We start from the raw sequence: 27309 nt of genomic DNA, 5'->3' as shown, positions 1-27309 counted from the left end.
ACTATAGACAGCCTAGAACAAGAATGAGCATTTGCATGAGCATTTCCAGCAACCCCTGGTAGTTAGTAAGATCCCCTACAGCGAGAGAGCATTGGTAGGGGGGCAGTAGGGCAATACAGCAGGACAAATTCCCCGGTCATCACTAGAGATGATGGCAGATATGTTGCCATTGAATAATCCATGGTTTGTTGCACCCTGCCTAGAACATAATAAATTACCCCCATAATATAAATATTTTGCCAGAAGTCTGCACAGGATACCACAGCCAAACCCATGTCCCGCCTATACTCCACCCCCTTCTCAACAAGCCACACCCCTGTTTTGCAATACATAGGACACTCTTAATATTTATAAAAAAAATGATGTGTACCTAATTCCAGTTCACATTCTTATACCAATACATTTTCATTAGTACCAAATGGATTGCAAAGATGCCCATCATTCACCCAAATCTTTTGTAGATAAACATAGAACACCATGAAAAGGATATGAATGTACCAAAATTTTGATTGAAGCTCTTCGGATGGGATGGAAAGGGCTTATTATATACAAAGCAGGTGTGGCACTAAATCTGAAGATTGTCTTTCCTTTATTTAGTACTATAAAGGTCTGGGGAGAAAAGAAGAGAGAAACAATTGTATAGTTACAACTGCAACTACTGTATTGCTACTGTGTTGCTATGGGCTAACAGACCTGCAAACATTGTGACTTTTATTACAATCCTTTTTGTAGCTTGACAATTTAAAGTCAATCTTTTTTTTCCCTTTTTTGTGGTTTTCTTTCTGTCTCAAAATGTATTTTGTTTTTAATTTGAATCTAGTTTTTATTGAAATTTAAAAGGCTATCTGGTTGCCAGGGTGAGTGTCCCCAACCAATCAGAAAGGAGATTAATTTCAGGTGTTATCTTTCTCTACAGTCCCTCCCTTATTCATCTTCCTATCTGTTATTCAAACGATTACCTGGTTGCTAGGGTAAAAGGGGCCACAACAACCAGATAAACCAAACAGTAACCAGGGGCATACAGATCAAAAAGTGAATGTCCCATAGGTCATCAGAGGAGAGGAATTTTCACCCTGATGGAGACACTCACTGATGATGGGTAAGTTCTAAAAGGGGCACCTGAGTCTGGACTGAGATTTAAATTTGGCCTTGGTATTATAAATATACAATGCCCCAAAGGGCCTACACCAGATTAATAAGTGGTAACTGTGTATGGCATTTTAGCAGCCCCTCTGCTATCAGTCCAGACTGGCTAAAAACCCCTATAGGTGTCACCTAAAAGACACCCTAAAGGTGGCCATACACAGGCCGATTCTAGCTGCCGATATCGGTCCTTTAGACCAATTCTTATTGGCCCGTGTATGGGCACTAACGATGGGCCTGCCCAACTGACATCTGGCCTGAAATCGGACAGATCTCGATTGGGCAAGCTTGATTTTTCCGTCGAATCCGGGACTGCGTGGGCTCATTGAGGCAGTCCCCGAACAGATGGGAACCTATACCCACCGTCCTAATTCAATCGTTTGTCCCCAGGGTCAAACAGCCGTATTAGCCTGATATCAGCCACCCATAGGTGGAGGTGTCGGGAGAAGATCCATTCGCTTGGCGACCTTGCCAAGAAAGTGGATCTTTTTATGTATAACCACCTTAAGGCAGGTGAGATACTGGGATACTTAATATACATATATATTAAATAATACAAGAGTGTTACATATATAATACAGATATATAAACCATTCCTTGTATAGGCAAAAGATGTACAGATATGACTTATCCTACCCCTTATCTCTGCCCTGCAGGTTTAGTAGTTAGCAGGCCATGGTGTAAGTGCTGTCTATGCAGAACTTCTTTGGCTGGACTAGATTTGGCCAATGGGATTCTTTGGGTGGGTTAGCATTAACCTATAGGATTCTTACTAGTGACTTTGTGCATCTCATGTCATTTGTAATTGTTATAAAAATTGCTATTTGTAAAGGCCCCATTTGAAGCCTTCTGGGATACATGTTATTCTGTGTGGCTGAATGCTTCCCAAGACTCTGTATTTTTGACTTACAATAAACAACTTTCTGCTAAACAAGCTTATCTCTGAGTCTTGTTAAATAATGTAAGGTTCTGGTAGGTAAAACTACCAACAACTCTGTGATAAATATGCCCTTATATATCAAACCACACATAATAAACAAGACCAATTGCAAACTTTCTTAGAATGTCTCTGCTTACACCATGGGGTAGATCCTTTACGACTGGTATGTGCTCACCTTCTTGTTTCTGTAGAATGGGTCGATGTCCTCCAAGGGCTGCCCGATGAGGTGTTTAGGAAAGTCGCCGTAGATGCGGGGGAGCTGTTTGCCTGCTTCCAGGTCAGGGTGCGGCCTTGGCTTCCCTCCTTCATTATTTTCCTCCGCTCTGTTTTCCTGTTTTGCCGACCTGGCCTGTTCCTCGGCGATGCGCTTTTCAATTGCAGCCAGGGATTCGGGGGTGAACCGGCGGAAGCTGTCAGGACCCGGTGGTAACAAGAGGACTGCCATATTCTCATCCTGCTCCTTGTGTGTACTAATTCTTATTTATAGCATTGGAAACTGCTGCAACACAAAAAGAGAGAACAAAACGGTAAATACCAAAAGGGAATGACCCTTCTCATTACTGTAGGTGACGTGACTCAATAGATAAAGTAGGAAAAGTCATTTACTTTGTCTTTATAACAAGGCCCCTAGAGCACCCATTAAAGTAGGCAGAAGACTTGGTCAGTGGTTCAGCAATACATAGTAAATAAAGTTCCCCCTCTTGTAAAATATAAGGATATTATAAGTCACCGAGGAGTTCCTTATAATATATAGTGAATAAAGTGCCCCCTATTGTAACATATAGGGATATTATAAGTCACTGAGGAGTTCCTTATAATATATAGGGAATAAAGGGAATCATTTAACCATTAAATAAACCCAATAGGACTGTTCTGCCCCCAATAAGGGGTAATTATATCTTAGTTGGGATCAAGTACAGGTACTGTTTTATTATTACAGAGAAAAGGGAATCATTTAACCATGAAATAAACCCAATAGGACTGTTCTGCCCCCAATAAGGGGTAATTATATCTTAGTTGGGATCAAGTACAGGTACTGTTTTATTATTACAGAGAAAAGGGAATCATTTAACCATGAAATAAACCCAATAGGACTGTTCTGCCCCCAATAAGGGGTAATTATATCTTAGTTGGGATCAAGTACAGGTACTGTTTTATTATTACAGAGAAAAGGGAATCATTTAACCATGAAATAAACCCAATAGGGCTGTTCTGCCCCCAATAAGGGGTAATTATATCTTAGTTGGGATCAAGTACAGGTACTGTTTTATTATTACAGAGAAAAGGGAATCATTTAACCATTAAATAAACCCAATAGGGCTGTTCTGCCCCCAATAAGGGGTAATTATATCTTAGTTGGGATCAAGTACAGGTACTGTTTTATTAGTATAGGGAAAAAGGAAATAATTTTTAAAAATTAGAATTATTTGCTTATAATGGAGTCTATGGGAGATGGCCTTTCCATAATTCGGAAACTTTCTGGATAATGGGTTTCCAGGTAAGGGATCCCGTACCTGTGTATATATACATATCACAAAAAATAGCATTAACCCCTGGCAACCATTCATTAAGTAGTATTTATTGGTTACCTGTTTATAAGCAAAAATATCATTGGTTACTATAGGTTAGTATTACTAGACCTGGTGCAAACTTTACTCCTCTTTCTATTTTATTATCCTCTATTGTTGCTAAAGGTTTTGGATGTTTTATTTAATACCAAAAAAACACCCCTTTATTTTTTTTACTAAATGTCAAAGCCATCACACGCATTCAGCAAAGTTCTAAATTTAACCGGTACACATTTTCATGCAATAATAACGGTGAAGTGATTTTCGTGCGCGTAAGCACTCAACGCCTCATCATAAATTCAAGTGGTGTGTTTTCAGCTTTCAAAATAGTGGCCTAACGAAGTAACGATGCCAAAAAAGCTATTTGCCACTTTGGAGTGACATTAACCCTATGTTGGCATCTGCTTGAAACACAAGGGGGTCATTTATTAAGTGCAGGGTAAGGGGCAAAGTGCAATACATGGGCGCAATCTTCCTTGTTTTCTGTTGCCCTGTCAATGCCGTATTCTTGAAGAACAGGTGGTGGAAGATACATAGGTGTCCCTCCTCCTGTCCCCAATCCATCCTCTAACTTGCATGTCCTTTAGAAGTGCAAGCAAGGGAGTGGGTGCAAGCTGCGGGGTGCTGATATGGGTGTTCTTTGAATAAACATGCCATTAAATGAAGCCATGCCTCAGGCCTGCCCATTACACCCCTAATCCCATCCAAAACCCAACCCAATCCCTAAAGCCCCACCTACTCAGTGTGTCCACAATACGCACATCCCCATCTCTTGGGGCTCCTGACTGGACTACCCCCAGGCCTTAGTGCTCCTCCAGTGCCCTTAACCTTTTTACCCACCAGTTTTCTAAAATTACCTCTGAGCCACCTCCTTTAGGGTGAAAACACATGGACCTACTTGTCATGGTTACTAAACTCCAGAAAATACCCTGTCATAGTCAATACTGACAATTGCCTCTGCTAAAATACTGTACATGTAAAGACAATTATCAGTAAAAGATCAGCATTGTCTATTTTAGTAGCCATGACAAGTAGCTCCTACTACTAGCTCTGTGTTTTTTCAACCTTATATTATATCTAGGGTGGCCACCTTTACTCACCTACCTGTTGGGACATGAAAAGTCAGGGTGGTAACATAAGGGAGCAGGGATTGTGCAGACTGTGGGCACGGATTGGGCGTTATGAAGGGAAGGGAGTCTACTGGGTGGGAAAGTTGCCAGTCAAGGAAGCAAGGATTGTGGGTGGAAATGGGAATGGCAAAGTCATTGGAGAGTACAGCTGCTGTTGAATTTGTAGTTGGAGTTTTATGGGCTAGGTGGGTGAAATAGCACCTATGTGGCAACCCTAATTATACCCTTTTGTACTCACTTTACTTTTATATAACTTTCAACATTATCCCAACACATTTCTAAATTACCCCAACCCACCCACATATCCCATCTATAAATAAATACAGTTTTCTTTCTTGAAAAATAGTTTTTTCCTGGACATGAAACCCTCCAATTCACTTACAGCAAATGTTCCTATCACAAGAACTGGGCTTCAGATATGCAAGATTTGCAAAGTTCCGACTAAAGGAAAATTTCTCCTTTCCATTCTATCAGGCTGCTCCCTGGCTAAATACAGGTGGGTTGGTGCGTCTACTCTTTTTTATCCACGTCTAGTAGCCAGGAGACATTAGTGCTGAGCCTACTGAATGGAACATATTATTATTTGTAGACGTCTGGCGTGTTTATTTCATTTTTTTCTGGAAATAAATCCTTGCTTATCATATTCACAAACGAGCATTTCTTGCCAGTCCAGTGAAAGGATTATTGCACAAAGCAAGATGCAGACGGACATAAAGACCAGCAGGTTAAAAATCTCATATTTCTGTATGTCAGCAGACACCTTGCTGCTCAACTTAATTTATTGCATGTGTGGGAGCCAATGACAAACAACTTCCTACCATGAGTATATTGTCATTACTATGTCATTCCAACCTCTTGAAGGCAGCTGTGAGCCTCTTGGAGATATAACCAAGACAATAGACCCTATTTTGTCCCATTCCATTTCTGGTTGGCAGGTATGGAATGAAGAACCACTTATCCAGAGTCAAGAGATTCTGAGAAAAGGTTCTTGCTAATCCAAAGATAGAGGAGATCAGATTGGCCATGGCGGAGCTAGAAGGCCATGAGTTAATACCCTGCATATACACAGGGAAGCCAAGCTTTATGGCCATGCTTTCTACACAACCAGCCAGCTCCGTTATCTGCTTGGGGCTTGGCCTATTTTTAGTTCATTAGCAGACGGCAGAGACGGGGGTCGATGACAAAGGTAAGGCTTCCTAGGAAGTAATTACCAAGAATTTCCAGAACAGCAAGATGCACTTATCAGACCCATATCAGAGAAACAAGATCCCAGGAAGAGCAATTTCTGGAAATTTCTATTGTCTATTCTATTGCCTGAAGGCAATACTGTGTTCAAGGACTTAAACTCAGCCAGTACCAGCAAGATTTGCGCAATATGGTGGGAAAACATGTTTAGCCGGTGGCCCAGAAAAAAAAAGATATGAGCAAAGATGAAAGTGACATGGGTTCTACCCTACTTCTCAGTCTGTCAGTGGCTTGGGAATTCCAGTCTTTGAACAGACAGCAAAGCTGATAACTCTGCGTATGTATATATATATATATTTATATGTATGTATGGGCACCCTGGGTCCTAGCTAATGGTCTTATGCTCAACAGTGTAATGAAAGGCACAGCATCTCTCACCTTTTATAGCTGAAATAACTGAATGATAAAACCTATGCTTGCATGTATGGCCTGTTGATCCCTATGGAATGAGCAGTTTTACTCTAATTTCATTTGAATTCAGGGCAGAGCAGACCATTATAGAAAATACATCCTATAACTGAGAATCATTCCACAGGTGGTAATACATGCCTTCAGCATCAATACACACAGCCTGTGGTTAGATGGACAATTTATTCTGATGGGCCCAGCGTGCAACATCACTGATGCTCCAAGCACTCTGACAGCACCTACACCTCCTATATCACCTCCTGTATCACCCCCTGTGCATAGACAGGAACCTGCTAGTTTACCCAGACTGGAAATCATTTGGCCTGGTGTCCCCAGCAGCACAGAGGCCCCTTGGGATAAATGTTAATAAAAGCACAAAATACATGTTACATTACTATATTAGCTCTAAGTAATTGACAGTGATATGACTTTGATAGTGATTAGTGATATAAGTAGCCAGACCCCGACAGACTTGCTAAACCAACACACTAATGGGCAAAAGTAAACATTATCAGACAATCCCAGTTATATCTATAGGTATTTTGTCCTAATTCTATATAAGCTGGTTCCACAGCAGGTTATTCTAGCAGTCCCCCTTTCCCACAGCAGCCCAAACTGGTGCTTATAATCTACTGCTCAGGGTTTATTCGACTTTTTCATTCATTATTCCAACAGGTTAAACTGGTCTTCTACAGCATCTGGAATGAAAGGAATTGCAATGGCTTTGCCGTAAAGGCTAAAACCCCCCAGCCTCCTCCAACATCACTAGAAATATCATGAACAGGGGGAGTTGGCCCTCTAAATGTCTCCAGAACCAGACAATTAGGGCTTAATGGTCATTTTATATTTTACATACACCTGGAACTACATTAAGGTATTTAATATGACAATGTTTTATTGTGTATATACTTAGTCAACACCCAAATAGAAGGTGGCCCAATGTTGGACAGCACTGGGGGGGGGGTTAAATTACAAATTTTACCCCCAAACAATGAAGGTCTCTATAAAAATATATTGCATAAACAGCTCATATATAAAACCCTGCTTTATCTAAATAAACTATTTTCATAAAAATATACTTTTTTAGTAGTATGTGCCACTGGGTAATCCTAAATAGAAAACTGCCATTTTAAGTACTAAGGGCCGCCCCCAGGGATCATAGGATTCACAGTGCACACAAACAAGCCAAGGTACACATACATGCTAGGCCCCATCAGCCAATGAATGGCAGAGTTCTGCCTTTTGCTCCCACAATACTTCCTGTTACAGTTAGAGCTGCATCACTTCCTGTCAGCTGATCTCTGAGGGAGCACACAGCCCATCACTAAATGGCGGCTCAAGGGAAAGGATGTAAAAGGGCAATATTTACTGATATATATATTCCAGTTTGGCGAGATTCTTTAATAGGCCACTTAACATAATATAAACTGTCTGTTAGCTAAGTATTCCTTCTGGGGGTATAGTTTCCCTTTAAAGCCTGTAAACCTATGTCTCACATGGTTTTTAAAAAGGAAGCCAGCACCATTATGGTCATGTAAAGAGGTTACATTGGGAACTGGGAAGGGTTATAATAACATTGCAACAGTTAAGATCAGCCAAACCTTAGTGTCACTCCCCTTAGTTCAATTCACCGCTAATACCAAAGTGGCGGGGGGGGGCAGAAATATGAAATAAAGTGCTAATTTAATGCAGATCCTCAGCCCGCACAGGAAATAAGAGCTGGGAATGTGTCATTTGGCTGTACAAGGTGATTGCAGCTCTTCATACCAACATGCACTACATTGGGTTTTTCAAAAGCACAGCGGTACAGGCATGAGTCACGCCAATTAGATGCAGGGAAAAAGCTTATTTTTTTATTTAATTTCTCCTTTTTGTACCGTGTCACGTCAAAAGGTGCGCATAAAGGAATGACAGCGGCGACTGGCCCCCACCTTGCAGACTAAAGCGCCAAAGGCTTCTGCGCCAAAAAGATCGGAACTTTATTTAAAGAAAGTGTGGGGGGTGGGGGGGGCAAAAAAACTGCGGCGGTTATTTTCATGTCAAGTCATGCTGCTGCTGAAATGTAATATTTCTATTCCAGGCAGGCTCTGCTTACTGTATAAGAAAATGATATGTTGCAGATGCACAACGTATACAAATAGAACATTGTGTTGGGTTCTGGTAGCTGGGGGGGATCGGATCACAAAACAAATCAATGACAAAGGGACTGCTAGGACAAACATGGGTGCTCCCATGTCCAATAAAAGAGCAAACAAAACATAATAATTCATATTATAAGGGGCCCAATTAAGTAAACATTGTTATGGATCAGTCAGTCCATGAGGATTTTTTAATTTATTAAAGGTCAACTAATTTAATCAGTATTGAGCAATACTGAGCAATGATAATAAATCCGGAAGGATCAGAAAATTATATTCAATCCATCAGCCCACTGGATTGACTCCTACATCGGTCCAATCAGATTGAAGCATTCCACAGTCAAATGCAATAAAACATGTACCTTGCTGCTTCAGTCTACCATCCATTTACCCCAAAATAACGCACCTGCCCATCTGTCCAATGAGATTTAAGCATTCCAGAGGGTACAAATGAAATAAAACATGTATCCAGGGATCTAAGCTTCACTCCATGTAGCCTAAAATTCCTGGCCAGCTGACCAATAAGAATGTTCCATCCCACAGTACTGGGGAACTACTTATTTGGAACTGATGGTTTACAGACACATTTGGGGTAGGTTTACCTTTAGGGCTCTGGCACACGAGGAGATTAGTAGCCGCACGACAAATTTCCATTGTCACAGGCAACTAATCTCCCGAAATGCCATCCCACCGGCTGAAATGTAAATCGCCCATGGGATGGCATACGTGATGCCGCGATCGCAGAAGTTGCCTCTCTAGGCATGTTGTATGCCATCCCACCGGTGATTTCACCCTAAGGGTGAAGACACACTGAGCCACTAGCAGCTACTTTTTTACAGCTACTAAACTCCATATATATATAAATGAGCTGTCTTTGGGTGAAGACACACAGAGGCTACTAAACGCCAGAAAATTCCTTGATCAGCATTGTCTATTTTAGTAGCAGTAACAAGTATCTGCTACTAGTATCTCTGTGTGTCTTCACCCTAAGGGTGAAGACACACAGAGCTACTTGTAGCTCTTCAAAAAGTAGCTGCTACTAGTAGCCCAGTGTGTCTTCGCCCTAAAGGTGCCCATGGATCTTCTCCCGATATCCCCCATCTAGGGGTGGGCGATATCGGAAGAATCCAAGCTAATTCGATCGTTATTATGGCGGGTATAGGCAAAGTCATCAAGCCGCATCAACAAGCCGATAAGGTCCCCAATCCAACTAGATTTTTAAACCTGCTCCAGGCCAGATATCTGTTGGACAGGCCCGTGTATGGGGACCTTTAGGGTGAAGACACACTGAGCCACTAGTAGCAGCTACTTTTTCACTTCTACTAAACTCCAGAAAATCCCCTGCCATAGACAATACTGAGAATTGCCTCTGCTAAAACACACATAGAGACAGTTATCAGTAAATGATCAGCATTGTCTATTTTAGTAGCCACGACAAGTAGCTGCTACTAGTAGCTCTGTGTGTCTTCAACCTTAGACAGCTTATTTAAATATATGGAGATATTAACCTGAACCTCCTTCTACTTTTTTTCTGACTTTGGGGCTTTGGAGAAGATGCATAAACCAATGAATCAATGAAAACATGGCAGCATGTTGGAGGTACCCCATACTGGCCCCGGGGTTATATGGTTAGTGGGTGTAACCACTGGGGGAGCTTCTTTCCCCCTTAGGAGAGGTTATAATTGGTACAAATAGTAGGAGTGGGTGTAACCACTGGGGGAGCCTCTTTCCCCCTTAGGAGAGGTTATAATTGGTACAAATCGTAGGAGCAGCTAAAGATTAGCCCAGAATCAATTTGTAGCCTTAACCTTGGCTAAATCAATGTTAATTTGCACTCACTGGCAAACAAATGCAGCAAGCTCGTAAGGGCAAAGGTTTTCAGCGGCTACAAATGCTTAATTATGTAGCAACAATTAATGTGCACGCAGGGAGGCTGCTTTCTGCCAGATAGGACATAATTGAGTTAGATATGAAAATCTATTCAGGATTCATGCTGGTTCCTCTATACAAGCTCCTGCAAGTGGATTCTCGGTAATTCATGGTAAGTCTTTGTGTTAAATTCAGCGATGGATGAAGGTATAAGCAGTACATGTACATTAGAGAGTGTCTGTACTGATGGGGCTTCTTGCTTTGTCCCCCTGGCTTATCTCTTTGGATACCAGAATGGATATTATAATTAACCTTATGACACAAACCTCTTTTTTTTCCTCTCTCGATATCCAATGGAATACGTCATTATGTTCCCAGCCTGACCATATATATATATATATATATCATATTGTGGACTACAAATGCCACTAGGGGGTTATATTTAGATTTGTAAAGGTCTAAAGTTAGTATAAGACATGCGACTTTATAAGTATTTCCCTATTCTGTTATTTTCTTCAGCTTTTACTAACATTGTCTTGTCTGCCATTGACCCACATACTGAGTTATAATCCCCTTGTAATAAGGTAGCAGGCATGACAAGCCAAGGTTGTGCACTGATGTAGCCAGTAGAATAGGCCAAGTAATGGAAAATACTGGGAATAGCATTATGAGTGTTTACTTATAGTCTCTAAAGAGTTATGGCATAAAACTATGGCAGCATAGGGATTCCCCTGTACTAAGCACAATTCAGCAGGAACAGCCCCCTAAGTTTGCCCATAGCCTATGGCAGCATAGGGATTCCCCTGTACTAAGCACAATTCAGCAGGAACAGCCCCCTAAGTTTGCTCATAGCCTGTACAGAGAGATACCATAAAACTTTGGCAGCATAGGGATTCCCCTGTACTAAGCACAATTCAGCAGGAACAGCCCCCTAAGTTTGCCCATAGCCTGTACAGAGTGATACCATAAAACTATGGCAGCATAGGGATTCCCCTGTACTAAGCACAATTCAGCAGGAACAGCCCCCTAAGTTTGCGCATAGCCTGTACAGAGAGATACCATAAATCTATGGCAGCATAGGGATCCCCTGTACTAAGCACAATTTAGTAGGAACAGCCCCCTAACTTTGCTCATAGCCTGTACAGAGAGATACCATAAAACTATGGCAGCATAGGGATTCCCCTGTACTAAGCACAATTCAGCAGGAACAGCCCTCTAAGTCATAGCCTGTACAGAGAGATACCATAAATCTATGGCAGCATAGGGATCCCCTGTACTAAGCACAATTCAGTAGGAACAGCCCCCTAACTTTGCTCATAGCCTGTACAGAGAGATACCATAAAACTATGGCAGCGTAGGGATTCCCCTGTACTAAGCACAATTCAGTAGGAACAGCCCCCTAACTTTGCTCATAGCCTGTACAGAGAGATACCATAAAACTATGGCAACATAGGGATCCCCTGTACTAAGCACAATTCAGTAGGAACAGCCCCCTAACTTTGCTCATAGCCTGTACAGAGAGATACCTTAAAACTATGGTACATAGGGATTCCCCTGTACTAAGCACAATTCAGCAGGAACAGCCCTCTAAGTTTGCTCATAGCCTGTACAGAGAGATACCATAAAACTATGGGGGCAGCATAGGGATTCCCCTGTACTAAGCACAAAGACAAAAGTCCCCAACTCTGTCTTGATCTACAGGAAGGTGTAACGAGAGGGTGCCGGGCCCCCCATCAAGCAAATCTTCGGCAAGGGCCCGCTGCACTCTTCATCCTCTTAGGTAAGCAACTACTATTTTCAAGTGCCCCTTGAAAGGGCCAATTAATATCAAAGTACCCACAATCCCTTTATTACAATTAAAGGTATACTAAATGTTAACTGCTTGGCTCTACAGGCTCTAGAGGAATATAAAGAGTATAGGGAATGTAATGTACATCCTTAATTAACCCATGTATCCAGTGACATATTGATCCATTTGTTAGATTGCTTAGCTTGTATTTCTTTATACTGTATAACCTGCGATAAAAGTCATAATGTCCATTATTCTACTGGTACTTGATCAGAAATAATTAGCTGCTATCTGGTGTTGCCCTATCACTGGTTGGTTGGTTGGTTGATTGGCTGATGAGGTGTTCCAATCTCCATTAAAGAATGCAGGCCAGAGACAGGGACTGGCCAATGAGAATCTATCAGCAGTAATAGTCAACAGTGCAATTGGTGGATTGCAGCCTATCGTTTTGAGTGTAACTAAGGTGTCAAAGATGCAAAAAGGCCAAAGAAACATGGAGACCTAAGTACAGACTCACCATTACTCTGTTAAGCATTCTTGATTAGACTTTATTCATATGGGAAAAGTTGCTCATGGCATGTATTCGTTCTATTCATGAATTGTAGGGTAGAAGAAGTGGCACAAAGTTCTGGCACCAAGATGCCAACTAGTGGGATTGTGAGTTACACTGACAATACAAAAATCACAGGAGATCAACAGATATACGATATTGTATAAAAGAAGCGTGCGTATGTTCCGGTCCCAAGGAGCCTGTAGCACTGCCGGAGGCTCTAGGGATAATGTGTCTTTGCACAAGGGCATATAAAGGGCAAATAATAAATGTCACATTTTCCAGTACTCTACACCAAGCTCTAATGATTTCAGCAAACCTGGGCCCTTTCCTGTCTCAGATGTCTTGGGATATTGATCTATAAAGTATCATCAGCTGATGGGCCTGCACTGTCTAAAGTGGAAAAGAGAATTTGGCCTGTTGACCTCTGACATTGCCATGAGGGAGTATCTGACCAAACTCCAAAGCTGTTGCTGAACTGCAACTCTCTCTGAACGACAATCCCCTCTGAACTGTAGAATGTTTGAGCACAAAAAACACTGAATTAAGAATAAACTCAAATACAGGTGGTTTTTGTTTTAAAAGAGAGAGAATGTACCTATAGTAGTGGGATAGCAGGAATAGTAGGGAGAGATGGTGCCTATAGTAGCAGTGGGGGGATAATAGCCTCTGGGAAGGGACTGGGGCTGTGGGATAGCAGGTATAGTAGGGAGAGATGGTGCCTATAGTAGCAGTGGGGGGATAATAGCCTCTGGGAAGGGACTGGGGCTGTGGGATAGCAGGTATAGTAGGGAGAGATGGTGCCTATAGTAGCAGTGGGGGGATAATAGCCTCTGGGAAGGGACTGGGGCTGTGGGATAGCAGGTATAGTAGGGAGAGATGGTGCCTATAGTAGCAATGGGGGGATAATAGCCTCTGGGAAGGGACTGGGGCTGTGGGATAGCAGGTATAGTAGGGAGAGATGGTGCCTATAGTAGCAGTGGGGGGATGATAGCCTCTGGGAAGGGACTGGGGCTGTGGGATAGCAGGTATAGTAGGGAGAGATGGTGCCTATAGTAGCAGTGGGGGGATAATAGCCTCTGGGAAGGGACTGGGGCTGTGGGATAGCAGGTATAGTAGGGAGAGATGGTGCCTATAGTAGCAGTGGGGGGATAATAGCCTCTGGGAAGGGACTGGGGCTGTGGGATAGCAGGTATAGTAGGGAGAGATGGTGCCTATAGTAGCAGTGGGGGGATAATAGCCTCTGGGAAGGGACTGGGGCTGTGGGATAGCAGGTATAGTAGGGAGAGATGGTGCCTATAGTAGCAGTGGGGGGATAATAGCCTCTGGGAAGGAGATTGCATGTATGGTAAGATAGACACAGAGACTTCATCTCTCTTGTTCAGCTTTCAACATCCACAAACATTTGTAGTTTAACAACAGCCCATAGGTTGCACAGCCATACATAAATAATGACATTGCACAAAGCCCAGGGCCCCACATCTAAAGACCGATTTCATCAAACTTGACCTCTCCTTTGTACAATTACAGTACTAGCATATAAATTGATTTTATGTACACTGCGAGATCCCAAACATAATGTAGAGGTTGATCAATTACATTCAGATATATAGATAGGTAGAGAGAGAGAAATATATGTAGCAATTACAAGAGCAAACAATTTAATGGCTAAAGATCCTACCTTAATCTATGGGCTTCAATTTCAGTTATAGTCAATTTCAGTTATAGTCAATTTCAGTTATAGTCAATTTCAGTTATGGGCAAGTTCTTGACAAGCAAATCTATATCCTTACACAATAACTAACTACTAGTAGTTACATACAGACAAACAGACGACAGAGAAGGCCGCCTCTTCGCGGCGAAGACAAAATAAAGTGGTTTTATAGCGCAGAAACTACTTATAGCAAGTAGATATCAATAATGCATAAAGTGATATCTATAAAAGTTCTTAAGGGCTTCTTGTTTGTCGATTGCAGAGATCAAGAGATCTGAGAGAAAATGGGCTCCCCCCAATGAATACATATCAATAATGTACATTATCATTTTACTCAAACTGATCTTCCTTCAAGATTGTCATGGTGGCTGCCATTAAACCTTATTATCTAACTATCTACAAAGGCTTTACGCCGAGGAGCAATGGAGGAACAGGAGATTGAACCATCGGAGAACTACATGCCATTGCAAATCCCTGCTATGGGAAGAGTGGGGTTAATCAAGGAAAGGTAAAATTAGCACAAGGGCAAGAAATGATGTTGGAAGTCATAGAAATCACAAAGCAAAAAGTCTCAAATTATGTTATGTTCTCAATGAGATGAAACCTAATCAAAAGAAGGGTATTAAAAATGACAAAAGAGAAGCTGATAGTACAAAATTCTCTATAAGATCTTATTATTGCTTAGTCATAGGAGCACAACAAGCATTGGGGCAGGGCAGCAAAGAGTCACATTGCTAAACATGGGTAGAGTCAGACTGGCCAAGGTGGGTCCAAGTCTTAAGGTCCCCATACAGGGGCCGATTCTAGGTGTTGATATCGGTCACTTAGACCGACTAATCGGCTTATCGGCCCGTGTATGGGCACTAACGATGGGCCTGCCCGACCGATATCTGGCCTAAAATCAGCCAGATATCGATCGGGCAGGTTTAAAAATTTAGTCGGATCGGGGTCCCCAAACCGACTGAGCCTATACCCGGCGTTATAATTCAATCTTTGGGCCCCAGGGCCAAACAACCAAATTAGCCCAAATTAGCCCGATATCGCCCACCCGTAGGTGGGGATATCGGGAGGAGATCCACCCAGATCATAACATGTATGGCCACCTTTAGCGGGCACCAAACCTAGTGTGTTCCACCCAAGTACGATTACCATCTCTCTTATTATTTTCCAGGTCTTTATGACAGCTATTATATTTAACCCTGCCTTATTGTTGTGAGAGTAGGCCCCTTAATATCAGGTAATCTGGTGAGACCTAGCAGAGTCATATGTGCAACAGTGGCCCAAAGCATCTCTAGAAATCGGCTAACAACTCTGGCCGTTAAGGGAGCTATAGAAATGAATGCAAGCAAAATATTGCTTGAATTATTTCTGTATTCATGGGGGGCAGATGGTGGGCACCATGTGGGCTAGGGAGCAGCAAAGCAATAATAAATGGACCCTAGAGTTTCTTATATATGTAAAGCTATTTTATTAAGTAAGGGGGGCCATCATTAGATCATGCATAGAGTTGGCACCTTTCCAACAGGGTAAAAAGGGTCGACGGAGTCACAAGTGGAGTCAGGAAGGAATTGTTTCCCCTCTGAGGCAAATTAGAGAGGCTTCAGATGGGATTTTTGCCTTCCTCTGGATCAACTAGCAGTTAGGCAGGTTATATATAGGCATTATGGTTTAACGTGATAGACGTATGTAATTTTTTAACCTAACTTACTATGTTACTACTATGTTACTATGTTACTATGACGTCAGAGGCAGACGATGACATCAGAAACTGGGCGATTATGGCTTGATTACATTAATTAATCTTGTTGTGGTATCAAAGCAGCAAAACCTGGGCAGAGGGGGGAAAACTGGGTTGGCCAGTTTAACATCAGTAGCAACCCTAATAGTACATCACAAACCGGAACTTAACCCCAAAAATCATTGTTTAGGCAGATAAAGGCTGGTCTTAGTACAGTACCTGCCAGTGCTTATAACTTCTATTACTATCTTATGGGCTGAGCCCCACCCACCACTTAGGCAGTGGATGGTCCTAGTTAGGGACAGTCTATGCTTTTAATGATCTTTGAAGACCGGTTAGTGAAATCACCATAATGGATGGAAGAATGCACTAAACACCACTTTCTAGCATGTCTAGGCTTGGTTTAATGCTATTACATAGTCATTTGCAGGAGATGTTCCCTCAAGCAGCAGGCCTATTTACCTTTGCCCCATTTAATGCTTAAGAAAATTATTATTGTCCAGACAGGGATTTGGGCAACTCAGATGGACAGAAGAACTCTCTCTGCAAATCTCCCTCATTCTCATAGCGTTTAAGTGAATTCCTTTTAGCAATGCACTCACGGAAAAGCAGCTTTTAAGGACAGGTTAGATTACAGAGCCTGGAACTCTTCCCAAGGACAGATGTTTTGACCTCGCCGGCCCTCGTCTGCCTTGTGGCCTCACTGTAAATAAGCAATGTCTTAGCTGGTGGTTACTCGCAAACAATGCCCCGCGCTAATGGCATCAAACTTCCTCCTGAAGCGCCACCAAACCACAAGTACAGTGTGATCCCATATTACATTGCATTTTGTAACATTCAATGATGTCTAAGAGAAAGACTGAAAGCCTCTGCATATTCTATATAATACATATTCTAGTTCAAGTTATTTAAAACTAGTGAGTTTTAAAGACTGCATTAAACATACAGTATCCATAGCCACTATGGTAGAATGATAAATAGATTTGTAGTTCTCTGTTTAATACTCTGTTATACAGATAGCTAGAATCTCAGCCATAAAGCAGGGCAGGACTGCTGCTTACAATGGGGGGATCAGATAGGATCTGTGCCACTGTGACAGAATGCTCTGTTATACAGATAGCTAGAATCTCAGCCATAAAGCAGGGCAGGACTGCTGCTTACAATGGGGGGATCAGATAGGATCTGTGCCTCTGTGACAGAATACTCTGTTATACAGATAGCTAGAATCTCAGCCATAAAGCAGGGCAGGACTGCTGCTTACAATGGGGGGATCAGATAGGATCTGTGCCACTGTGACAGAATGCTCTGTTATACAGATAGCTAGAATCTCAGCCATAAAGCAGGGCAGGACTGCTGCTTACAATGGGGGGATCAGATAGGATCTGTGCCACTGTGACAGAATGCTCTGTTATACAGATAGCTAGAATCTCAGCCATAAAGCAGGGCAGGACTGCTGCTTACAATGGGGATCAGATAGAATCTGTGCCACTGTGACAGAATTTCATACTGAACCGAATCCAAATTAGGATAAGGAAGAATCAAAGAGAATTTTCAACTTCTGTGTTTATGTGACAAAAAGTCACATGATCTTGAGGGTTAGGTTCGGCCTGAGGCATGAATTTGGCCGAATCCGAATCCTGCTGAAAAGGCCGAATCTTGACCAAATCCCAAAAGAATTTGTTTTTAAACACACTTTCAAAAGATGGGATGATAATATCCCTTTAAGACTCATTAAAGGACCCTTCAATAGGTTTAGGTTCCAGAAGTCTTATGTGCTCGAATGTTGTTTTTAGTGTTGTTTTAATCTGCCTAATGACAAAAATCAACACTTTTTGTGTTTCATTAACAAAACAATCAGAACACGGGTGGCTTCCATTGCTTCCCTCTCTCTCTTGCGTCCAATTTGGCAGTGAGTGCAGGAGAGATAATGAGCTTCTGTATAATGACAACCTCTATTGCCTTTGTCCTGTTTCTGTTTCCGGCAAAATATATATTGAGAGTGATTAAATCCAAGGGAGAGAGAGAGGCTAACTGGTCACTCAGGAGCTGCCGGTCATAGCAACCAATCAGAACTGTACAGGTGATGGACACAATGTAATTATTGATTAGTTTAAATTGCACTAATTCCCCTCTATAGTTTAATCTCCTCCCATTGACTTTATAGTCCTCAAAATTTAAATTTAATCATTTTTCTGATTGGATACAGGTTGGTCTAGCCCTGTGATCATTCTAATGCTCTGATTGGATACAGGTTGGTCTATCCCTGTGATCATTCTAATGCTCTGATTGGATACAGGTTGGTCTAGCCCTGTGATCATTCTAATGTTCTGATTGGATACAGGTTGGTCTAGCCCTGTGATCATTCTAATGTTCTGATTGGATACAGGTTGGTCTAGCCCTGTGATCATTCTAATGTTCTCATTGGAAACAGGTTGGTCTAGCCCTGTGATCATTCTAATGTTCTCATTGGAAACAGGTTGGTCTAGCCCTGTGATCATTCTAATGCTCTGATTGGATACAGGTTGGTCTAGCCCTGTGATCATTCTAATGCACTGATTGGATACAGGTTGGTCTAGCCCTGTAATCATTCTAATGCACTGATTGGATACAGGTTGGTCTAGCCCTGTGATCATTCTAATGCTCTGATTGGATACAGGTTGGTCTAGCCCTGTGATCATTCTAATGCTCTGATTGGATACAGGTTGGTCTAGCCCCATGATCATTCTAATGCTCTGATTGGATACAGGTTGGTCTAGCCCTGTGATCATTCTAATGTTCTGATTGGATACAGGTTGGTCTAGCCCTGTGATCATTCTAATGCTCTGATTGGATACAGGTTGGTCTAGCCCTGTGATCATTCTAATGCTCTGATTGGATACAGGTTGGTCTAGCCCTGTGATCATTCTAATGCTCTGATTGGATACAGGTTGGTCTAGCCCTGTGATCATTCTAATGCTCTGATTGGATACAGGTTGGTCTAGCCCTGGGATCATTCTAATGCTCTGATTGGATACAGGTTGGTCTAGCCCTGTGATCATTCTAATGCTCTGATTGGATAGAGATTGGTCTAGCCCTGGAATTACTGTAATTAATTGCTATATATCCATAGCTGGGTGAGCAGGGCTGAGACGTAACCAAAGTGAGGAGACGCATGAAACAACCTTCATGGGTGAAGCAGAAAAATAAAAACAAAAATGAATTCTATAAGCGGGGGTTCTCCTTTGTCATCAATAAGTGCCAATGAGATAACTCTTTGTACTCCCTCTGTCTCCCAGTCATTGATTCGCATTTCAAGAAACAATATCTGTTTATTTATTGATAGAAATAACTCCTTTTTTAGCAATGTCAATATGAAATCAATGTCCTCCACTCATCCTCCTAATGGCTACAGCCAAAATGATACAATGAGAGAATTTCCCTCTGTTTTTGCTCATTTGGCTCAATACCCCCCCCCTCAATACCCCCGCAATTGTAATATGTTCTAATTGCTACTAAGTTCTTATGGTTTTTAACAGCAACTCCTCCTTCCTTCAGAAGAGCAAAAGGGTATTCTCCCAAAAGCTAACAATCACTGGCCTTCAGGCTGGGCCTCCCCTGAGCTACTGTCCAGCCCAGCACCCCCTACCAGCAGTAAAGTGCGGGGCCATGGTTTTCTGCATGAAAAGTATATTCCTTCTCTTCATTAGTGGCTTCATACATGCAACTGGGAACTGCCATGTTGATTGCCTCTATGTAAGTAGGTCTTGTGAAGGCAAGTTCAACTTTGTTAGAGAAAATGAGGGCATTACAAGGGCCTCTTTTAAATAAAACCTGCCAGTTGTGTAATAAACATACGGATAGTGACAAGCGAAATTTTCCACCAGGCATGGATTTGCAACAAATTTCCGTGTATTGCCATTGGGGTACATCGAGCACATAAAAAAAAAGTCACGTTTTCCTGAATTTTTCGCTGTTTCGCAATTTTTTTCACAGTTTCGCAAATTTTTCGGCGAAGCAAAACGGGACAGAATTGCTCATCACTACATACGGACATATGGGCAATACAAACATATTTATCTAGAGTTGGGGTTTTTTTTTGTCTTTCTAAGCTTTCTTAGCTCAGTCAGTCTCTAATTAAAGGTGGCCACACACGGTTAGATCCGCTCGTTGGGCGAGGTCATCAAACAAACGGATCTTCTCCCGATATGCCCACCTAAGGACCTAGGGCCAAACAATTGAATTACAATGGTGGGCATAGGTGCCATCATACTGAGGGCCACATAAACGACCTGATGTACCCCACAGATCTAAGGGAAAATCAAACCTGCCGATCGAGATCTGGCCAATTTTAGGCCAGATGTTGGTTGGGTAGGCCGTTGGGGGTGCCCATACACGGTGCCCTACATTGGTCTGAAGGACCCAAATCGGCAACTAAAACCGCCCATGCCTTACCACCTTAATCCCCAAAATGTGGCCCCAAAATTAAAATGTTGCATAATTTTAAAAAATACGATTCAAAGCAACTTCTGCCTCTGACTTTTGAAACAATGTAGCAGAAGCCAGAACCCCCCTCCCCTCCATTATTCAAATGCTACATTATTTTCAAAAGTCAGAGGCAAAGTGCAGAAGGGACTGACAGTTACTGCTTTCAATAGCAAGGGCCAGGGTATCTGTATTTACAACACAATTGTCAGGCCTTTATGAACTCCTACAGCCATTAGCATGAATCTCATGGTCTAGGAAGAGCTGGCAATTTACTTTATATCTGCCAATAATTCCATGACCTTCGGAGGGAACACTTACCGGGAGGTGGGAAAATGAGCATTATTAAAGCACTCCGTGACGTAGAGTTAATCAAGCTTCTCAGTGTTCTGATACCCCCAACGGCAGGTACGCAACAAAATAATCATTTGTCTTCAGTAATTACTAATCCTCCTTGCAGGGCATTGACACAATGATTTATAATGGAGCGAGGAGGGGTAGGACTGACATGTAACTCCGCTCTACTAATAACAGGCATCTGGAACTCAAGGTGATGCGCGGCAGCTTGGGATATTTAACTGTCATAACATAATCAATTCCATTTTTAATAGCTTGATTTAATATTCAACTTTATCTTTAGTAAGCTGCGTTGTTTTTTTTCCATTAATGTTTAGTACCTGGTATATGGTATTTTCAAGTATTTAAAGTGCAGTCCCCTGCCTGCAATCTTATTTTACATCTCTTAAGCTAGCTAAGGAAGCGGCATGTACCGGCAAGCTATGGTGTAGTAAATGCAGATGGGTGTTTCACATAACAAATGGTTAATTTGTGTTTTCAGACTACTGCTCTAACCCTGGGTGGACAGAAGCAAAAGTACAATTGTAACTGCTGTATAGTTGACCACAGGGACATAAAGGAGCCCATAAGTGGTCCAGAAATGTGTGTGGGCTCCAAATTATCTTTCCGATTTGTCGATCGCTTGTTTAGTCGATGGGACAGGTTAGAAAATTTTGGTCAGATAATGATAAACTCTGCGCCTGTATTGTGTATCAGATATATCCTTGGGGGCCCTACAATGGGAGTCACTTTCATATGACCAGTGTTTGGCAGCAAAAGTAAAATCTGAACATGTATGGTCAGCATAGGTTAGCCACACCTGCTCCCAGGGTGCCCGAATTAACAGTTCATTGGGTCACCTGGTCCCTTTCAACAAGTAAATTGGGCACAAAATTAAAAGAAATGCCCTCTTGCATAAATGGCTATGCTCCCTAACCCATCCTGACCACTCCTCAATTATACTACTACTATTATATTATATTACTACTATTATATCTACTTCTGTGCAAGCCCAACCCATTTCATAGCTCACAAATCATGCTTTTTCCCTCTGATATGGGCTCATAGTTGCAATACCCAATGTAACCCCCCATGGGGGTCTTGGGCAGGGCTGTGAGGGGTTGGGCCTGAAGGGGTAGGTCATAATGAAAAGGTGGAGTCATTGTTCCAAGGGCCAAATCAGAAGGGAATTTGGTGATTATGCCAGCTGTTTTTGGAGGGGGGAGAGAGGATAAGGGCTAGGGGTTGTGAGGGGAACATAAAGAGGTGGGCAATGATGCAAAAGAGTGGAGTCATTATGCCAAGGGCCACATCAAGAGGGGATCTGATGATCAGGGCAGCAGTTTTTGGGACATAGGGGGAGTTGGGAGAGGGGATTAGGGAGGGATGCCAAGGGCAGAGGGACTAGTTTTTACAAATGTAATGGCAAGTACTGTACATTGCTGGTAAATTTGTAATATTACTGCCTACAGGTAACAATAAAGGAAAAGTGAAACTAGGTTAATGGTCACCTCTTCTCAGGTTGTAATTATTGCTATTTCATATTTTTATTACCAGATTACCCCATATTCCTAAAGGAAAATGCCATTCTAAGCATCTCTTCTATATTAAACTAAACTCTTTTAATGGCTTAGATTACAGTGATCCCCAACCAGTGGCTCAGGGGCAACATGTTGCTCCCCAACCCCTTGGATGTTGTTCCCAGTTCCCCCAAATCCTGACTTTGTGGAATAAAAACAAGATTTCCTACCAAATAAAGCCCCTGTAAGATGATAGGGTGCATAGAGGCCCCTAATAGCCAATCACAGCCCTTATTTGGCGCCTCCATGAACTTTTATGGTGCTTGTGTTGCTTCCCAAGTCTTTTTACATTTGACTGTGGCTCCCGAGTAAGAAAGGTTGGGGATCCTTAGCTTAGGAAGTTATTTGTAAATGTAAGTGCAGTTTTCACATCTTGAAACATGGAAGCAAAAACTTCCAGTTCTTTGAACAATTATCCAATTCTTTGATATTCGCTTCACGTCGAAGTTGCATAAAACAGCACAAGGTTATACTCAGGACAGAAATATCCCTTCCCTGCCTCGATGGCTGTTTATTCACTTGCTTACAAATATATTCTATTAACATTTTTAAAACACTGAGTAAGACGGAAATTTCACCTGCATGTCTCAGTTCCAGGAACAGTGACATCAGCTCTGGATGTTATTCGTTTATATAATTATACTGCGCTGCTTAGTCATATGTAATAGAAGTACAAAATACTGTCTCAATTATGTTTATTCAGCAGCATGTGCAATTTTTCTATATATATATGGAATGCAATGGCCATGAATGCCCTGTAAAATATTTCATAGTATCCCAAGGCCAATTCAGCATGGTGGGATATATGTATTGGCAATTACATGCAAAATGACCCCCAGAATACCTTTTAAGAATAAGTATAAAACCCAAGAACATCTGCTAAGATACATCCCCGCAGGATAAAGGAAAAATTCCATACCCCTCGAACACTTGGTACCCTTTTAAAAAAATATCAAGATCACAAATATCATTGCTACTGCCGCCTTGGCCATTACTCAAGCAAGTTCCCAAGTCACTGGTATCAGAGTTGGCCCCAGGTGAGTAGGTTGTGAGTAAGCAGGAGGGGGGTACTACTAGGAGAGCCAGAGGGGTGGTTGGCAAGCAGGAAACCAGAGGTACTTGCCCTGGGCAGTAGTACCCAGAGGTGGGCCAAGCTGGCTGGACACCTATGCAACCCAATCAACCACTTTGCCCCTGCAGCCTCCCCTGGGTGTGTGCGAGCAAATAAGCAGTGATGTCTCGGGGGGGGGGGGGGCGATATGTGCAATTACCCTCCCCATTGTCATGCCCCCTAGGCAGAAACCTCTTTTGCCTACCCGTAGTTCCAGCTGTGGCTCTAGTACCTTTTGGCCCAGCTCTGGTGTCAGTTCCATATATAATAGCACTGGAATGCATGGAAGGATACACAATTTCTGGTACAGGTATCGGACCTCTTATCCGGAAACCCATTATCTAGAAAGTTCCGAATTACTGAAAGGCCCTCTCCCATAGACTCTATTATAAGCAAATAATTCAAATTTCCTTTTTCTCTGTAATAATAAAACAGTACCTTGTACTTGATCCCAAGATATGATTAATACTTACTGGAGGCAAAACAGTCCTATTGGGTTTAATTACAGTTTAAATAATTTTTTTAGCAGACTTAAGGTAGGAGATCCAAATTACAGAAAGACCCCTAATCCAGAAAACCCCAGGTCCCGAGCATTCTGCATAAAGGGTACCATACCTGTATAATAATCCCAGGACACATGACAGGATAAAGACACTTCCAATATTACACATTATACCTTCTGTTGGTTGTAGTAAATTCAGATTACTTTGAGGGGGGGTCTTATAAGACCCCCCAGTTTAAAACATAAATCAGGCTTATGTCTCTGTATATTCATAGAATACGTCAGCTCCTTTTGCAGCAGGGGGGTATATTTCTCACTAAATATATATCAAATCCAGTGGGACCCAATACACTGAATAAAAGTATCCAAGGTCAATAAAAGTATCCAAGGTATCCTAAAAAGGGAATCCCACAATGTGCAATTATAATCACATAAATATTTTGCATTTCTACAATTACTTGGACATGTAGATCTGCTATACATAATATATATATATATTATTCAACCATTTCTATTAAAACTTTTGCCCCGCTCATTTTTAAACTTCGGATATAAAGATATAACATTCAGCCAGCCTTGAAGCCAGTTATTTAATCCAGCAATGCTCATGAACAGATTTTCCATACAATTGAATTTCCTATTAAACTATATAATCATCTGTGTGTGGGAACCCCCTAGTGACAGAAAAGCCAATAAACTTTTGGCGCAATCCCTTCTCAACTGACCAACCAAAATGTAAACCTGGGTGGCAGACCTGATCTGGTGTATGTATAGGGTCAACTGCCCACAGTGGGGCAATCGCTATGAACTCTGATGAAGATGTTGCAGAGCTTCGACAGTCTCTCTCCGTACAAATTAAGCAATGCATAGTCAAATTAAAGAGAAAATAAATTCAAGGTAATATAATTTTTTTATGCTTCAGCACAAATCAAGGTTGGGCACAATACAAAGAGATACAGGCCATGCCCATAAGATAAATAAATAAACATACACTGCCAACCATCCGTGGTTTCCCAGTGTCTTGTCATTAATTACGTGCTGGGAGACGGGACTATTTTGAAATGACAGGCGGTGATGACATGAGATGAGTGCAAAGAGTTATTCTCTGCACCGTTGTTATCAGGGAAGAGTCGCAGGGTGTTTATATAACAGCGATTTCTATAAAATTCACGCAAGATAAATTGATCCCCACTCAAGACGTGTCTATGGACACAGAACATGGGTCCTGCAGGGAATATATTCAGCAATGTGCAATCTCTGCCTTATATAATAGAGTGTTACTATGGAACACACACTCAACTACCATCTCCCCTTCAACCACGCCCCCTTTTCCATCCCACGCTGCCTCCCTAATCAATAGGTTGTGCCCCGTTTGGCTCCGTGTAAGGGGAATATAGTGGAAATGGAGTTATTTTTATTTTTCTGGTAAATGCTGGCAATGTGTTTGATTATTTCTGTTGGGGAAAACTATCTTGGATTTTCCAGCTTTATATAAATAATTAAGTTGCTTATACATATTATTTCCATTTGGAGGCAGGACTAAAATAAACAGATTTTGAGTACAGGATATTGCATTCTATGATAACATGCATTATTGAACTGGGTAATGTACAGAAACAAGCAACAAAATGAATAACAGAAACAAAATAGTTTCTTGAAGATGAAAGGCTGTTGAAAGATGTTTGCAAGGAGATATGGTAATTCTTTATTGGCTTTTATAGTTAGAGCTGTCTTTAGTGGTGTTTAGGTCTAAAGCAAATCAGACTCAATTAGGACCTATATCCCTTAATCTTCTGCTGAACTACTACTAAAGGGCCACTGTACACATGCCACCTTACTATATCTGCTATCTCACAGCCACAGTCCCTTCCCAGAGGCTATTATCCCCCCACTGCTACTATAGGCACCATCTCTCCCTACTATACCTGCTATCCCACAGCCCCAGTCCCTTCCCAGAGGCTATTATCCCCCCACTGCTACTATAGGCACCATCTCTCCCTACTATACCTGCTATCCCACAGCCCCAGTCCCTTCCCAGAGGCTATTATCCCCCCACTGTTACTATAGGCACCATCTCTCCCTACTATACCTGCTATCCCACAGCCCCAGTCCCTTCCCAGAGGCTATTATCCCCCCACTGCTACTATAGACACCATCTTTCCCTACTATACCTGCTATCCCACAGCCCCAGTCCCTTCCCAGAGGCTATTATCCCCCCACTGCTACTATAGGCACCATCTCTCCCTACTATACCTGCTATCCCACAGCCCCAGTCCCTTCCCAGAGGCTATTATCCCCCCACTGCTACTATAGGCACCATCTCTCCCTACTATACCTGCTATCCCACAGCCCCAGTCCCTTCCCAGAGGCTATTATCCCACTGGTACTATAGGCACCATCTCTCCCTACTATACCTGCTATCCCACAGCCCCAGTCCCTTCCCAGAAGCTATTATCCCCCACTGGTACTATAGGCACCATCTCTCCCTACTATACCTGCTATCCCACAGCCCCAGTCCCTTCCCAGAGGCTATTATCCCCCCACTGCTACTATAGGCACAATCTCTCCCTACTATACCTGCTATCCCACAGCCCCAGTCCCTTCCCAGAGGCTATTATCCCCCCACTGCTACTATAGGCACCATCTCTCCCTACTATACCTGCTATCCCACAGCCCCAGTCCCTTCCCAGAGGCTATTATCCCACTGCTACTATAGGCACCATCTCTCCCTACTATTCCTGCTATCCCACAGCCCCAGTCCCTTCCCAGAGGCTATTATCCCCCCACTGCTACTATAGGCACCATCTCTCCCTACTATACCTGCTATCCCACAGCCCCAGTCCCTTCCCAGAGGCTATTATCCCCCCACTGCTACTATAGGCACCATCTCTCCCTACTATACCTGCAATTCCATGGTCCCTTTCCAAAGGTTATTATACCCCACTGCTACTATATGTGTTGCTGTGTTGCCTCCACAGTAAAAAAATACGTTTGTGGCTTGTTACTGTGCCTTTATATATGGCCATAAAACTATTTGTAACTTCTACAATCCATTTTCAATAGGGAGGTAGACCAATATGAAAAAAT

General features: G+C 42.3%; 1 protein-coding gene across 6 annotated transcripts in view; it reads right to left on the bottom strand.

The window, feature by feature from the left end:
- scn5a (sodium channel, voltage gated, type V alpha subunit) overlaps positions 1–27309 on the bottom strand; it is a 221575-nt gene that overhangs the window by 162409 nt on the left and 31857 nt on the right. For 5 of the 6 annotated variants that reach the window (XM_031904631.1, XM_031904628.1, XM_031904632.1 and 2 more), the window contains exons 2-3: positions 2259–2582; positions 491–609 (exon numbers count right to left, since the gene is read on the bottom strand). In XM_031904631.1, the coding sequence (XP_031760491.1) occupies positions 491–609; positions 2259–2528 (389 nt within the window). In that variant the 5' untranslated portion in view covers positions 2529–2582. The remainder of the gene's footprint in view (positions 1–490; positions 610–2258; positions 2583–27309) is intronic. The other variant, XM_031904630.1, reaches the window with a different exon arrangement.

This window comes from Xenopus tropicalis, chromosome 6 (assembly GCF_000004195.4).
Source record: "Xenopus tropicalis strain Nigerian chromosome 6, UCB_Xtro_10.0, whole genome shotgun sequence".
Taxonomy (NCBI): domain Eukaryota; kingdom Metazoa; phylum Chordata; class Amphibia; order Anura; family Pipidae; genus Xenopus; species Xenopus tropicalis.
Note: the sequence above shows the minus strand (reverse complement) of the source record. Positions and strands in the feature narration are given on the sequence as shown.